Below are 16,402 nucleotides of genomic sequence, written 5' to 3'. Positions count from 1 at the left end.
CAAATTTATTAGACCACCCTAACCCTAACCAAAGTAAGGTTTATGCCACAGCTGCCCTAAATAAACAGCATTGGTAATTACTAAAATCATTTTTTTTATTTTTCTGCAATGGTTAATACACCAATATGTAGAAGCTCTTTAACCCAAATTATATTTTTAATGCTAAAATAGAATTATTATTGTTATCCATGACTTTTCAAATTTACTGATTTACAAAAAAAAAACTGAAAAAATAGTAAAGCACATTAATATTTCTTGATTGATATGTCAAATTATAGTTATTTACTTGCATTCCTGAACAGAAAAATGAGTGGTTGAATGGTTAGTGGTTGAATGTTATGCTTGAATAATTTCTGACTTCTCAGAGAAGCCCAGTGAGCCGGCTCAAATTTGGGTGAATTCAATTTGAAATTCCTCATTCCTGTTCAAAATGGTAAAACGTGGAGAGCTCACTGAAAATGAAAGAGTCAGCATTAAAGCACTTCACGGTGCTGGATGGTCTTTGAGACAAAGGTGGTCTAGTAAATTTGTTAAGCACTCTATGTTCAAGAAAAAATTTGTAATCTTCTAAGGCTAATAAAATAGCAGATGAAGCAGGTCTTAATGTTTTATTTGGCCTCTCATACAAATAGTTTTATGTCCTGTTTCCTTCCGTACATTTCTACGGCCCTTTCTGTCCCTATTACAATGCTGTCTTCTAATTTACATACATTTTAAAGATCTTAGATTTACGGCCTGTTTTGCCGTCCAAACAAACCGTTTTGTGTCCTTTTTGGCCTTTCATTGTCACCCTTGTCTCCCTTTTGTTGATATTTCATATATATGTTGAGTGACAAGTTATTTACATTGATTCCCAAGGTGGTTGAGTTTACAGCCTATTTGGCCTTCCATACAAATAGATTAAAGTTCTGTATGGCCTTCCATACATACTTTTATGTGGCTTTTGGTCCCTTTTGCAATGATATGGTCTTAACAACATCAATTCCAAAGTTTGTAAAATTACATATGTTTGGCCTTCCATACATAAAGTTTAATGTCCTGTTTGGCCTTCCATAAATTACGTCTCTTTTGGTCCCTATTACAGTGACGTCCTGTTATTTACATGGATTCCAAAGATTCTTAAATTTATGGCGTGTTTGGCATTCCTCATCGTCAGTTTTATGTACTGCTTGGCCTTCCATACATGATGTTAAAAGCATTTATTCAATCATCTACATGTTTTGCTTTCATTTGGCTTCAGTTTTCTTTACTTAACTGGTGATGTGTTTGCCATCTGAAGCTGTAAGTAGTCTTTATGCTGTGAAACTGTCTCAGACATATTTAACGCTGATGTTTTATGTTTGTTGAGGCTCGTAGATGAAGGCTGGGAGCTCTAACTTTACTGAAATCCACTTTTACATGCTAAAAAGCAAGAAAAAACAATCAGAGATCATATGAGACTGTATAACTGATTTTATTGGTCTTAGTTTGTTCCATATAAAGTTTTGTTGTTTATTGTAAAGTATGGTTATAAGCTGCTAAAATTCTGTTTTTTAAATTTTTTTAATTTTTTGAAATTCATGAGGTAAATGTTATGATTTTTGATTGAAACTATGAATTATAACCAATTATCTTTGCATCACGTGTATTATTACTTATGTTCATTAGGGGTGTGGGTGTTTTATTTCATCTTAGGAATATTCAGGAAAGGAGAGTCACTGGAAATCTGTGAATAGCATATACTGAATGAGAGCGATGCTGAGATAAGATGGTTATAATTTAAAGTATTGATCATTCATGTCAGGATTTATGGTTTATTAAGTTTTGAGGTTAAAGTGAGTGAAATCTGTCAAATGGTTCTCTTATTTCCTTTGTCCTCTGTGTCCCAGCCTCAGAGAAAGAGTCGGTCTAACTCGACCTGTTAGTGACATCAGTATATCCAGAGGTGGGCACAGTTAATCACACATTTAACTCCTTTTTTAGTGCTAAAGCATCAGCTGGTTAAAAAAAAGATTACGAGAATAATCCACTTATCCTGTTTCAGAGCACATCGGTCCACTCAGATCTTCATTATCGATCAATAAAATCACTTACGTAGAAAGAATAGACATCTTTGTGAAATGTTGATTTTTTTTCATCCATCTTTTGCCGTTCATAACTTTAAGACCTCTTTGAGGCCCAGAACCACAGCTTTGGCTCCCAAACCCAGATCCCCCAATCTGTCTCTGTATCCATTTCTAACTGATAATGTTCTAATGTGTTGATTGTTTTTATTTTTTTATTGAATGTGTTTTTTAAATCTGAAGTGTTGTTAAATAATCCCTGTGCTTTAAATCAGATGTTTATTTCATTGATTTATTTAAGGCACCTTTTTTAAGCTTTGTTGAGACTGCAGACGATGAGCAGCACTTCAGATTCCTGTGTGTTTGACTCTTTATCGTCCCGTGGACAGACAGACGTGGCGTGGTGAAGTATGTTGGCGTGGTGATGAATGAGGAGAAAACAGCATTAAAGCACAGAGGTGTATATTCCATTCCACTAATAAAGACAACAGAAACCAGAACATGCCGTTGTTTTGTCTTTTCTTTGCCTCCATGAGTCCATACTCACAGAGGACTGGGCCCCTGATAAACCAAGAGAATGGCCCCTGATAAACCCAGAGAATGGCCCCTGATAAACCCAGAGAATGGCCCCTGATAAACCCAGAGAACGGACCCTGATAAACCCAGAGAATGGCCTCTGATAAACCCAGAGAATGGCCCCTGATAAACCCAGAGAATGGCCCCTGATAAACCCAGAGAATGGCCCCTGATAAACCCAGAGAATGGCCCCTGATAAACCCAGAGAATGGCCCTGATAAACTCAGAGAACTGACCCTGATAAACCCAGAGAATGGCCCCTGATAAACCCAGAGAATGGCCCCTGATAAACCCAGAGAATGGCCCTGATAAACTCAGAGAACTGACCCTGATAAACCCAGAGAACGGACCCTGATAAACCCAGAGAATGGCCCCTGATAAACCCAGAGAATGGCCCCTGATAAACCCAGAGAACGGACCCTGATAAACCCAGAGAATGGCCCCTGATAAACCCAGAGAATGGCCCTGATAAACTCAGAGAACTGACCCTGATAAACCCAGAGAACGGACCCTGATAAACCCAGAGAATGGCCCCTGATAAACCCAGAGAACTGACCCTGATAAACTCAGAGAACTGACCCTGATAAACCCAGAGAACGGCCCCTGATAAACCCAGAGAACGGCCCCTGATAAACCCAGAGAACTGACCCTGATAAACTCAGAGAACTGACCCTGATAAACCCAGAGAACGGACCCTGATAAACCCAGAGAACGGCCCCTGATAAACCCAGAGAACTGACCCTGATAAACTCAGAGAACTGACCCTGATAAACCCAGAGAATGGCCCCTGATAAACCCAGAGAACGGACCCTGATAAACCCAGAGAATGGCCTCTGATAAACCCAGAGAATGGCCCCTGATAAACCCAGAGAATGGCCCTGATAAACTCAGAGAACTGACCCTGATAAACCCAGAGAACGGACCCTGATAAACCCAGAGAATGGCCCCTGATAAACCCAGAGAATGGCCCCTGATAAACCCAGAGAATGGACCCTGATAAACCCAGAGAATAGACCCTGATAAACCCAGAGAATAGACCCTGATAAACCCAGAGAATAGACCCTGATAGACCCAGAGAATGGCCCCTGATAAACCCAGAGAACTGGCCCTTGAGGGTAATTTGTAAGGATGTTTTTGTGAATGTGTGAATGTTCCATATTTCTACTTGGAATTTTTGGAGGATGTTTTGGTAAAAAGCTGAGGATTAATCAGAAATTTTAGATAGAATCTGCTTTTCAATTTTCCTGAATTTTTGGCTAAAGTTTAATTTAAATTTTGGGGGGTTTTCAGACAAGTTTACTGAAACAACTTTGAAATATTTTGGGATGTTTTGGAGTATTTTAAGAAATTTTTTTAAAAAACTGTTTACAAGTTTTCACAGCGCCTTCAGACCTTCAGAACTTTTTGTGGAAATTTAGGTCATATTTAATCTTTAATTCTTTCTAAATTACTCCCAACAGCTGAAAACATATCTAGTGTTGTTTTGTGTTGTACAGTCAGATAAGCCTGTTTTCCTCATACATCCTTTCTTTCTTTTTTTGATGAAAACAACTTCCCGTTAGATAAGGCTTAGTTTTTAACTCCTCAGGTTCCACTGATCCCACATCAGTGGGAGAAACTCAGACTGCTTTATAATCAAAAGCTCAGGAGGTTAAAGTTGAAGCCTGTGTTCTGCGCTACATCCTGTCTGCAGTGCTGGCCTCAGAGGAGTCATCGTCAAATCAGATGGGCAGAAAATGGTAGAGCACTGACCTCTAGTGGCCATAACAGGTACTGCAGGCCAGTGATCGTTTTATTATGACTTTCTGAAAGTTTGTGAAATTATATTTTTTCTTTAATAATTGAAAATATATTATTTACTTTTTAAAAAATATTTTATTTAATTTAATTTTTAGGATTTATTTCCTTTTTTTCTGTCCTCTGAAACTCTTTTAATCACCACGTTTATTTATTTGTTTGTTTGTTTGTTCATTATTTCATTTATTTTGTGTGATGTATTTTAATATTATGATTCACTTGTTTTAAGCTGATATTCTAAAATTCTGCTTTAAAATAATAAACTGCTTTTTTTAATTAAAATAAATTTTTCTTACCATTTTTTTTCAATTCTTCCATGTTTGATTTCATTTTCATTTATTTATTTTAATTGTTAAACTTGAAACAAAATCCTTGATTCTATTTTACAAACAAAATTTGAAAAGATTTTTGTCTTTTTTATTTAATAATTTTAATTTCATTTTTTAAATTTAATTTATCTTAATTTCCATAGTTTGTTAGTTATATTTTCTGTTGGTTTTTTTTAACCATTACGGTTTTTCACAATAAGTTTAGTTTATTTAACTGTACACTTCTCTTAAAATTCAAATTCATATTATTTTTTTATCTTAAATCTGTTTGGCCAAAAAATGTAATAATCGCATTTAGCTATTTTTTTTTTTTTTAGCTATTTTTAGCTTTTTTTCCCCATGTATTTTTGTTTATTTTAATCTCACATTTTAACTAACCTGTATTATGATAATAATGGTTTATTCCTTTTTTTAGTAAATCAGTGCCTTTTTGATATTTTCTTTAAATTTCTGAATAGTTCTCCATAATTTGATTTAGAAATGTCATATGTTTTTCCTTCTTGTGGGGCTACAAGTTCATTTTATTCATTCATTCATTTACTCATTCATTCATTGAATTATCTATTTATTTTTTAATTTACTTTAATTTCTTCATCCTTTAATTGTTTTTGTTAAGTTTTGAAATAAAGGTCTCTCTGTTGAATTTATAATTTTCTTGATATTCCAGATCGTTTCGTCCTTTATTCCAGTCACTGTTTATTTTTTAATGCATTACTTTCATTTCCATCAACAGTCGCTTTTTTTACCTGTAGTTTTTTTCCTTCTTTGTTCCCGTAGATCTACTTCCGCTGAAGTTTACCTTTTGTTCGCTTTTTTCCCGTTAAAAAGAGAAAACCGGTGAAAACGGGGCCCAGCTGTGATGTTTCTGTCGCGCAGAGGATCATGGGAGTTCAGGTTGGACCAGGTTGCGGTCTCTTTCATCTCTATTGTCGCAGGTTTCCTCGTTCTTCCTGTCGCTGGATCTTTTTTTGTCTCCTCTCCAGAACCGAATACCCCGGCTCTGGATCCGGTTTGAACCAGCTCTGTCACAGACGCTCACGCGGAGTTTAAGTTTTTAAAAATTCGTTAATTTTTAATAAATTAATTTATTATTTTCTGCCGTATTTATCCGTATACCTGGAGCTCACAGACACCTGTCGCTGCTCACCTGTCGTCGCCATGCCAGCGGGACGGTGACAGAGCGCGAGACTCTCCGTGAAGAAGCTCGTGAGGGAGAAACGCCTTGATAAAGAGAGTAAAGGAGAAACTGAAGACACAAATATGGATTATCTAGACTCAGGACAGAGGTTCAGTCCACAGGTGAGTCCAGCACAGCTGACGTCACGGGCAGGTAAAGCAATATCAGCTGACAGACCGAAACCAGAGGCACCAGCTTCCTGTTTGTACTTTAAATAACCACCAGTAGCACCTGTATAGTACCTGTGCTGGTTTCTTCTGCTGGCTGCTCTGGTTTTAATGGTGGGAACAGAAAATAGGGATGGGCAACACGGAGCCAAACTTTGAGCTGATGGTGATAGAAATAACTTAATCCCAGTATTAGAGTTTGATATGAGTCTATGGATGAGTGGAGGGCGAGGGTCAGGGGTCACCAACATAACATAAGTTAATCTGTGATAAACATACGTTATTTTAACCTGAATGATAAACGCCCTATCAGAGCAACAAAACATGAAGTTCGTTAATTTATGCTGTGGTAGCCTACAGTACAGCCGTTCTCTTCTGTTAAAACAGAATTACCCTTTTATCAGTGATGTTAATCATGTGGATGGATGCACTGAACTATTAGGACAGTAATGTTAGACTTCATAGCTCGGCCATAATGTGCACAAATGTCAGGATACCAGAAAATAAAACAGAAGAAACTGAGACGACTTTTTAGGAATACAGAGAATAACTGAGTAAGTGTGAAAAGAGGCAAAGATGAGAGAAAAGTGGCAAGAATGGGCTAATATGGGCAAAAGTGGTTAAAAATAGAGGCAGAAATGGGTGCAAATGGTGGAAAATGGCAGAAAAACTGGCAAAGTGGCAAAAAGATGAAAAATTAGAAACAGCAAAAATGGACAAAATGTGGCAAAAAGCAACAAAAGTTGCAACAATGGTTAAAAAAAAAAGAGGAACAGGCAAAATGTGATAAATAAAGCGAAAGAAATGGGTGGAAAAGGTTGAAAGGGATAAAAGTGGCAAAATGTTTTTAAAAAGGGGGCAAAAAAGTGTTTTTTAAAAAAGTGACAGAAATGGGTCAAAAAGGACAAAAACAGGATAAAACTAGCACAAAATGTTTATTTTTTTTTAAAAAAGATGAAAAAAAAGGTCAAAAACCAGCAAAATGTGGCAGAAAATGAACAAAAGTGTCAGAGAAAAATCAACAGCCAAAAGTGAACCCGCAAAGAGTTTGACACACTTTTCAGGGGTCCATTCTCTGGGTTTATCAGGGGCCATTATCTGGGTTTATCAGGGTCCAGTCTCTGGGTTTATCAGGGGCCATTCTCTGGGTTTATCAGGGTCCGTTCTCTTGGTTTATCAGGGTCCAGTCTCTGGGTTTATCAGGGTCCAGTCTCTGGGTTTATCAGGGTCCACTCTCTGGGTTTATCAGGGGCCATTCTCTGGGTTTATCAGGGTCCGTTCTCTGGGTTTATCAGGGTCCGTTCTCTTGGTTTATCAGGGTCCAGTCTCTGGGTTTATCAGGGTCCAGTCTCTGGGTTTATCAGGGTCCACTCTCTGGGTTTATCAGGGTTCAGTCTCTGGGTTTATCAGGGTCCATTCTCTGGGTTTATCAGGGTCCAGTCTCTTGGTTTATCAGGGTCCACTCTCTGGGTTTATCAGGGTCCAGTCTCTGGGTTTATCAGGCTCCATTCTCTGGGTTTATCAAGGTCCAGTCTCTGGGTTTATCGAGGCCATTATCTGGGTTTATCAGGGGCCATTCTTTGGGTTTATCAGGGGCCATTCTCTGGGTTTATCAGGGGCCACTCTTTGGGTTTATCAGGGGCCATTATCTGGGTTTATCAGGGGCCATTCTCTGGGTTTATCAGGGTCCAGTCTCTTGGTTTATCAGGGGCCATTCTCTGGGTTTATCAGGGGCCACTCTTTGGGTTTATCAGGGGCCATTATCTGGGTTTATCAGGGGCCATTATCTGGGTTTATCAGGGCCATTCTCTGGGTTTATCAGGGTCCAGTCTCTTGGTTTATCAGGGGTCATTCTCTGGGTTTATCAGGGTCCATTCTCTGGGTTTATCAGGGTCCAGTCTCTTGGTTTATCAGGGGCCATTATCTGGGTTTATCAGGGGCCATTCTCTGGGTTTATCAGGGGCCATTCTTTGGGTTTATCAGGGTCCATTCTCTGGGTTTATCAGGGTCCATTCTCTGGGTTTATCAGGGTCCAGTCTCTTGGTTTATCAGGGTCCATTCTCTGGGTTTATCAGGGTCCATTCTCTGGGTTTATCAGGGGCCACTCTCTTGGTTTTTCAGGGGTCCAGACAATCCTGTTGGTGGGCCTGCCCACTATTGGTTGTTTATTGCCTTTAGCTATGAACAGTTGCACTTAAACTCCTTCAGTGTTAAAATGGCACAAACATTTCAAACATTTCCAGATATCGAGGTTGTCAGTGTTCTTCCCTCTATGGCTCAGGTGTCAAACCTCAGGCCCTCGGGCCACATCCGGCCTTTCTGCAGGTCTCACCTGGCTTGTAGGAGGTTTTGTGGAAAAGAGAGAAGTTTAGTCAAATATTAATTTGCAATATTTAATAACATTCACTAATCTGTTATGATCTATGTATAGTTCTACAAAGAGCTTAATATCATGCAGTGATAAGTGAAATGAGGCACATTGGAGTCTTTTCAGCAGAGAGTAACATCATAAAAAAGATGCTCTGCAGAGCGAACACCATTAGCAGCTGCAGCAAACACACTAAGAGAGAGAGACTGATACAGTCTGCAGTCTTTCTAAACATGAATTAAAGATGTTTTCTTTTGTCTGTTTTCTATTTTTAACAAGTTTATCAGAGCTGAAGAAGTAACCGACTGCAGTCTCCGCTCCAGTCCTGTATTTCTGACCACTTTGGGTCATAGTCCGGTCTAAACGAATGTGGGACGTTTTACATTTGTAAACAAAGCTTCTTCTTCAACAAAGAGCTGCTGTCTCTCTCCCATTTTATGTAAGGGACTGGACGACATGTGTGCCCAGGTTAATCCTGATTATTATAAAATTATGCTGTCAAAATAATATAATTGTATTCACATGTGAATTGATGACATTAACTTTTGAACAGGACTCAGGCTGTCCTCTGACATGAGAGGTCTGCTTGTTCGGTCGAGGAGCAAGCATGCAGGAACGTCAGGGGGATTCTGATGAAATCGGCCATTCATAACAGACTCATAACCAAAATTTAAAACCAATGTGCATTTGTTATGACAAAGGAAATGTGCTCAATGTGACAAGAGAAAAATAAAAAATCCAGCCCTAACTCTGTCAACATGAGGAGCAGCACTCTGTAGCAGCAGGAAACAGGAAGTGAAGCTGCACCCTTCCTGCGTCAGTGCCACTCAGGCCTCAGTGTTGATTGGCTGATGTGATATCAAGCCAGTCAGAGAGTGTTGTGACATTAGGTGAGGCTGCAGCATCCAATCAGTGAGGGATACCCAATAAGGGGGTGTGTCTGTCAGCTAGACAGCTTCTGTGAGGGCTTTTGTCTTACATCTCAGATCTCCCTCCTCTCTCTTCAGTCCTCTCTTCTACAGTCATTAATAAAAGCTCTGGGATGGCTCTTAATGTGGCGGGTCAGGGACTACTTCCTGTTCGAGTCGGGGCGAAAGGAGCAAGGAGTGAAGAGTCAGCAGTGTAAATATGTGAAACATATCGGCGTCATTACTTTGAAAGCTCTTTATCAGACAGAGTTTAGTTTGTCTTTCATTCGCTGCAGACAGTCGATCGCTCTTCATGCCAAAGTGAAACAGGGTGTTGCTGATCAGGAATGTGTCAAAGCATGTTAGCGTGTCACGTCCTGCACCTCTGCCAGCGTTTTTAAAGAGTCCGTACACACCCAGAAACTGTGACTGATGTTAATCTGCACAGACAAACACTCACAGCCTAGTCTGAAACTCCTGCAGGGTTCTTAGATGCCATTTTATCATGTTTTGTCCACTTGTGGAGCACTCTAGAGGATGCTTTTCATGTTTTGTCTACTGTAAGGGCACCTGGAGGGTACTTTATCAGATTTTCTTCACTGTAAATTCACCTTGAAGGGCACTTTATCATGGTTTGTGCACTAGAAGTACACCCTAAGTCAGTTTTACTCAACCCTGCTCAACCAGTGAGCCAAATTGTTGAAAAATCCCTTTGCAAGAGCCACAATCTAAGCAGTGAAAAGTGGCAAAAACAGCTTAAAGAAGCAATAAAAATAAGTTAAAGGTGGCAAAAATTGGTGAAAAGTGGCAAAAATTAGGAGAAAAAGTGGAAAAAGGGTCAGAAAGTAGCAAAAATGGGTGAAAATGACAGAAATGAGTTACAGGTGGTAAAAAATGGTCCAAAATTGTAAAAAACATGGCAAAAAAATTAATGGAAAGTGACAAAAATAGGCTAAAAGCCGTCAAGAGTGGCAAAAATGGTCAAAAAATGAAAATAAAATAGGGCAAAGCAGGTATTTAATGTCAAAAGGTAGCCTTAATGGGCGAATAGTGGCAAAAACAAGGTGAAAAATTGCAAGAAGTTTCCCTTTTTAAGGTTTTGTGGGGGAATAATATTTAGAATTAAGACATAAAAGAGCCACAGATAATCACAAAAGAGCAACATGTCTAGTATCACTGCCCTAGAGGATCTATATCAGTTTTTTCACTGGTTGAGAACAGAAGAGGGCACTTTTCTACATTTCAGTCCAGACCATTTTGTCAAGAAACATACAGTATCAGCAGCTATAGCTGTTTCTTTGTTAGCAGTTATTAATTAGCATTTATTGCTGTTATTTTTATTTGGCTGCCCTGGGAGCCCCCTGCCCTTCCACAGGCCTCAAGCAGGAACAGCACAGGTTTCTGCTCTTCCTATGGCGATAAGGAAAGCCTGAGGCCGGGAGAGAAGCAGCATTGATTATGTCAGAAACAGAATAAAGGAGGAGCTGGGGTGGAGGAGGGTTGCAAGAGCAGCTTGCAGAGACAGTGACGGAGCGTAGTCAGACTAGAGCTGTTTAAATAAGGCAGCGTGAGTGCAATTAGCCAATAGTGTGCTTAAAAAAAAAAAGTTTGCCGTCAGCTGATGATGGCCTACTTGAGATCAGCTGATCACAGTTATTGCAGCACTTTCCTGAACAAATGCTTTACGCTGATTTTTTTTTCCTTACTGAAAGGGAACCTGGAGGTCACTTATTTACATTTTTGTCCACTAGAGGGCATCCTGGAGGGCACTTTTAGCACGTTTTGTCCACTAGAGGGCATCCTGGAGGACACTTATTCACATTTTTGTCCACTAGAGGGCATCCTGGAGGGAACTTTTGGCACGTTTTGTCCACTAGAGGGCATCCTGGAGGACACTTATTCACATTTTGTCGACTATAGGGCATCCTGGATGACACTTATTCACATTTTTGTCCACTAGAGGGCATCCTGGAGGACACTTATTCACATTTTTGTCCACTAGAGGGCATCCTGGAGGTCACTTATTCACATTTTTGTCCACTAGAGGGCATCCTGGAGGACACTTATTCACATTTTGTCCACTAGAGGGCATCCTGGAGGTCACTTATTCACATTTTTGTCCACTAGAGGGCATCCTGGAGGGAACTTTTAGCACGTTTTGTCCACTAGAGGGCATCCTGGAGGACACTTATTCACATTTTGTCCACTAGAGGGCATCCTAGATGGAACTTTTAGCACATTTTGTAGACTGAATAGGCACAGTAGAGGGTACTTAATCATATCCTGTACACTTAAACTCTCCCCTGGAGGACACTTTATCACAGTGGTTCTCAACCTTGGGGTCGGGATCCCATTTGGGGCCGTGAGACACTAAGAGGGGGTCACCATATGCCTTAAGATAAGATAAGATATTCCTTTATTAGTCCCACAAGGGGGAATTCCAATTTACAGCAGCAAAAAGTATCTTAGACAAAGCAGGACATTGGTGACAGAAACACAATAGAAATAGAGTACAAATAAGAGTAGTGTTGCAAGAGCACTAATAAATACAAAATGGAATATATGGACATCAACTTACAAATTATAAATAGTATTTACAAACAGTTATGTCCAGGTTGGGTATATTACAGAATGGGTGTGGTGGAGATATTAATGTGTACACCTATATACAAAAACAACTATGAATATTTTTTTACCCTGTTGCCACTTTACACCAATTTTACCAAATTTTAGCATATTTTCATCACTTTTTAATGCAAATTTTGCCATTTTAGCAGATTTTTGCCACTTAAAATCTATCTGTGTCAATTTTATACCCTTTCCACCATTTTTTTTGCCTGTTTTTGTCATCTCTTAACCACTTTCTGCCTAATGTTGCCTCATTATTGCCCTATTTACCACTTTTTGCCCATGTTAACCACAGTTATTCCATTTTTGCCAGTTTATATCAATTGTTCATCCCAGTCCACCCAATTTTTTTTGCCAATTTAATCCAGTTTTGTTTGTTTTTTTTTGCCACTTTTATCTAATTTTTGCCACTTTGAACCCATTTATGTAATTTTAGAATCCAATTTCAACACCTTTCCCACCTGTTTCCACCATTATTAACTAATTTAAGCAATTTTTCACCGATTTTGAATATTTTTTTTCAACAAAAGTTATTTTCATTTTAAGAAGGCTTTACTAGGGATGCACGATATTATTGGTCTGGTATCGGCAGATATCAAAATTTCTGCTGATATTTACATCTGATATTTTGCCTGTGTAGGTTGAGAACCACTGCTTTATCACATGGAATGGCACAGTTGTGGGCACTTCATCCCATTTTGTTCACTGGTAGCACCCTAGAGGGCCCTTATAGGAGTATCCTAGAGCACACTTTACCTGCATTTATCAAACACTGGGCACAAAGGTGCCCCGTCTTTTAATCCACCAGTGGTTCAGTCCAGTCCAGTCGGCACACCCATGTCATTCCCAGTTCATACAAAAGCTGCTGTGTGAGGCTATCAGGCCTTTATGTAACGTTAGGTAAATAACATATTTGTTAAACTTCACCTGACAGGTTTCTGCTACCTCTAAGTATGTGTAAAAGTAAATATTGGATGTTTCTGAAAATGCACACATGACTTTAAAGTATTCTTTTCAAAAATTTAAAGTATTTTTCATGCAAGTTATTAGTCTTGAATTACAGAAGAAGGCAAATCAGGTCTGCACAGCTGTGATTGGGTTACTTTAACATTTGCATTTTAAATTCTGTGAGTTAAATTTGCTCATGAATGTTGGATTTATGCCTTTTCTCTCTAGCATGTTCAATATCAGTCAGACTTCTGTTTTTGATCTGATTTTTTTGATGCCTTGGACAAATATCAGCCCACATCCTTGCATGTTTTACACTTCTGTTTATGTCTAGTCAGCATTCTACAATACAATAACTTTATTTATCCCGTAGGGAAATTCAATCATTTCAAATTCAATCATTTCTTGCACCCTTTGCAGATCTTGCAGCCATACTATCACTGCACACCAACTAGAATATACTAGAAATAATACCTTACAAGAGCTTTTACATATTTAAATCGTAATCTTTTATACTCTTTTGGGTTTTATTTATTTTTTGTATTATGTTTCATTCCTGTACATTAAGAGCAAACCTAATAAAGCCAATTCTGGTTTAGATAGAGGCAGATTATTGTCCATCATTCACACGTATGAATCCCACCCCTCTCTTACAGGATAAGGACTGGGACACCACCCTCCAGTTCCTCCCGGCGTCAGACTCCAGGCAGCTGGAGAAGAAACCGGGTCGTAGGAAGAAGGTGTGGATCGGGGTCGGGCTGCTGCTGTCGGCCGCTGCTGTGGCTCTGCTGACCGGTCTGCTGGTGTGGCACTTCCACCGTAAGCTCGTTTAAATCAACTTCATTTAGTCAAGTAAGATTATTCATACAGCACGTTTGAAACATCCGCTGGCCAAAGTGCTGCTCAGCCTTAAGACGATCTAAATACCACACATGAATAAGAAGGTAATAAAGCACCATCACTAGCCCGAAGTGAAAAAGTCATTACCCCCTAAATCTAATAACTGGATACTCCAATCCCTGCAGCAACAACCGAAACAAGCGTTTGTAATAACTGTCAGTGAGTCTTTACGTCACTGTGGAGGAATGTTGTCCCACTCTTCTTTGCAGCATTGTTGTTATTCAGCCACAGTGGAGGGTTGAAGGTCATGCCACAGCATCTCAGTCAGATTTAAATCCAGACTTTGACTAGACCACTCCAGAACCTTCATGTAGTTTTAGTCCATTCAGAGGTGGACTTGCTGGTGTGTTTGGGATCATTTTCCTGCTCCATAACCCAAGTGTGCTTGAGCTTGAGGTCATGACCTGATGGCCGGACATTCTCCTTCAGGACGAGATGCACATCTTCCAGAAAGTTCAACTTTTGGCTGGTCAGTCCTCAAAATATTTTCCCAGAAGTCTTTGGGATCATCAGGATGTTTTTAGTCAAATGCGAGACAAGCCTTTGTGTTTTGGTCAGCAGTGGTTTTGGTCTTGGAGCTCTCCCATGATGCCATTGTTGCCCAGTCTCTCTCTTATTGTTGAGTCATGAACTCTGACCTTAACTGAGTCAGTGAGGCCTGCAGGTCTTTAGATGTGGTTCTTGACTCTTTTGTGACCTCCTGGATGAGTCGTCCATGCGCTCTTGGAGTCATGCTACTCCTGGGAGGGTTTACTGCTCTTGTAGACACCAACAATCCTTCCCTGATGTTGACATCCTTTACTGGCAACTTTTGAAAAGTAGGTGGAACTGGCAAGTAAAGAGGCTTTTCCCAGAGTTCAGTTAAATCCATCATGAAGAAATGAAGGAACATGTCACATGTGTAAATCTGCCTAGATCAGGCCGTCCTCACAAACTGAGTGAGCGTGCAAGAAGGAGACTAGTGAGAGAGGACACCAAGAAACCTATGACTGCTCTGAAGGAGTTCCAAGCTTCAGCAGCATCAGATAACACTGACATCACAAACACACCATCCCCACTGTGAAGCACGGTGGTGGCAGCATCATGCTGTTGGTGTGATTCTCAGCAGCAAACATCCTGGAGGACAATCTTCTCCAGTCTGGCAGAGAACTACAGCTTGTGAGAAGTAAGACAATGAGCTGAAGCACCCAGAGAAAGCTACACAGAAATGGTTTAAAGACAACACGGGAATGTTCTGGAGAGGCCGAATCAAAGCCCAGACCTCAGTCCAACAGAGATGTTCACACCTGATCCCTGTACAACCTTAAAAGCTAAAAATCACGTGTTCTATTCTGTGGCGAGAATTAAAACCAGACTGAAAATTTTCTAAAATGTAATTACGATGAAGACAAGCTACATCAGCGTCTTCTTTTAAATCCCTTTTAAAAAACATATCTTTATTGGAAAGCCTTCTTGTGAACTGTTTTATTCACAATCCCTTTTCTATACGATTGTTTTTCCATTGGTCAGGGGTTTTATATTTTATCCCATTTTTCAGTGTCACTGTCATTTTACCTTTCTTTGTATTCTTCTATTTAGTCTGTCAGACTTGTTACTACTTGTTGTATTGCTTTATTTTTAAATCAATGATTATTTTTCTCTTTGTTGTGTTTTTCACTGATGAACTTTGATGTTTTTGTGAAGCACTTTCTAACGTTGGTTTCTAGTAAGAGGCTGCACATTCTGACATCAGAGATAAATATGAGTTAAAATGCATGACCCACCTGTGTTAAACATCCTTTAAAGCACTGATCATCAACTGGCGGCCTGAGGACCAAATCAGGCCCCCCAAAACTTTCTGTCTGGCCCCCAGAAGATCATCAAGTTCAGAAAAGAAGGAAAAGAATATGTGCTGCTTTTAGGAGTGTCTTTTGGCTTCAAATATCTGAAGCTGTTAAATCCATCAAAAAAAAAAAGACTATTGAAATAGTTTTAGAATGATCTGATTTTGGCCTTTTTTTTTTTTTTTTTTTACATAATTCACTCCTCATTCATAATTAGTAAATACATTTTTAAAAATGGGTTAAGACTGGCAGAAATGTTGCAAAAATGGCCTGAGTAAGTGATGAAAAAGGGGTTAGAGAGTGGCAAAATGGGTTGTGGAGAGACACAAAGGGGTAAAAATGTGCAGGAAAATTGGTTTAAAAGGGGTTAGAGAATAGAAAAATGGTTTTAAAGAGGCAGAAAGGTATCAAAAATGAGTTAAAAGTGGCAAAAATATTGCAAAAATAACCTTGCAAAGTAGTGAAAAGCGGTTAAAGAGTGGGACAAGGGAACAGTAATTGGCAGGAAAGTTCCAAAAATGGGTTAAAGAGTGTCAAATGGACAAAAGTGGCAAAAATTGTTTTTAAAGTGGCAAAAACGATCAAAAATAAGTTGAGGGACAGAAAATGTAGCAGAAATTTTCAAATGAAGTAATGAAAGAGGTTAAAAGTGTCAAAAATGAATGAATATTAGTGCTTAATCACAGTTAGGGAGGGCCCATTATTTGGGATTTTCAGGGGTCCGGACAATTCTGTGGGC

At 39.3% G+C, this 16,402-nt stretch overlaps 1 protein-coding gene across 2 annotated transcripts in view; it reads left to right on the top strand.

The window, feature by feature from the left end:
• Positions 1-5,644: 5,644 nt before the first annotated feature.
• LOC121517274 (suppressor of tumorigenicity 14 protein-like) overlaps positions 5,645-16,402 on the top strand; it is a 37,663-nt gene continuing 26,905 nt past the window's right edge. For both annotated transcript variants that reach the window (XM_041798926.1, XM_041798925.1), the window contains exons 1-2: positions 5,645-6,043; positions 13,597-13,759. In XM_041798926.1, coding sequence (XP_041654860.1) covers positions 6,005-6,043; positions 13,597-13,759 — 202 coding nt within the window. In that variant the 5' untranslated portion in view covers positions 5,645-6,004. The remainder of the gene's footprint in view (positions 6,044-13,596; positions 13,760-16,402) is intronic.

The sequence above is a fragment of the Cheilinus undulatus genome, linkage group 11 (assembly GCF_018320785.1).
Source record: "Cheilinus undulatus linkage group 11, ASM1832078v1, whole genome shotgun sequence".
Lineage (NCBI taxonomy): Eukaryota > Metazoa > Chordata > Actinopteri > Labriformes > Labridae > Cheilinus > Cheilinus undulatus.
Note: the sequence above shows the minus strand (reverse complement) of the source record. Positions and strands in the feature narration are given on the sequence as shown.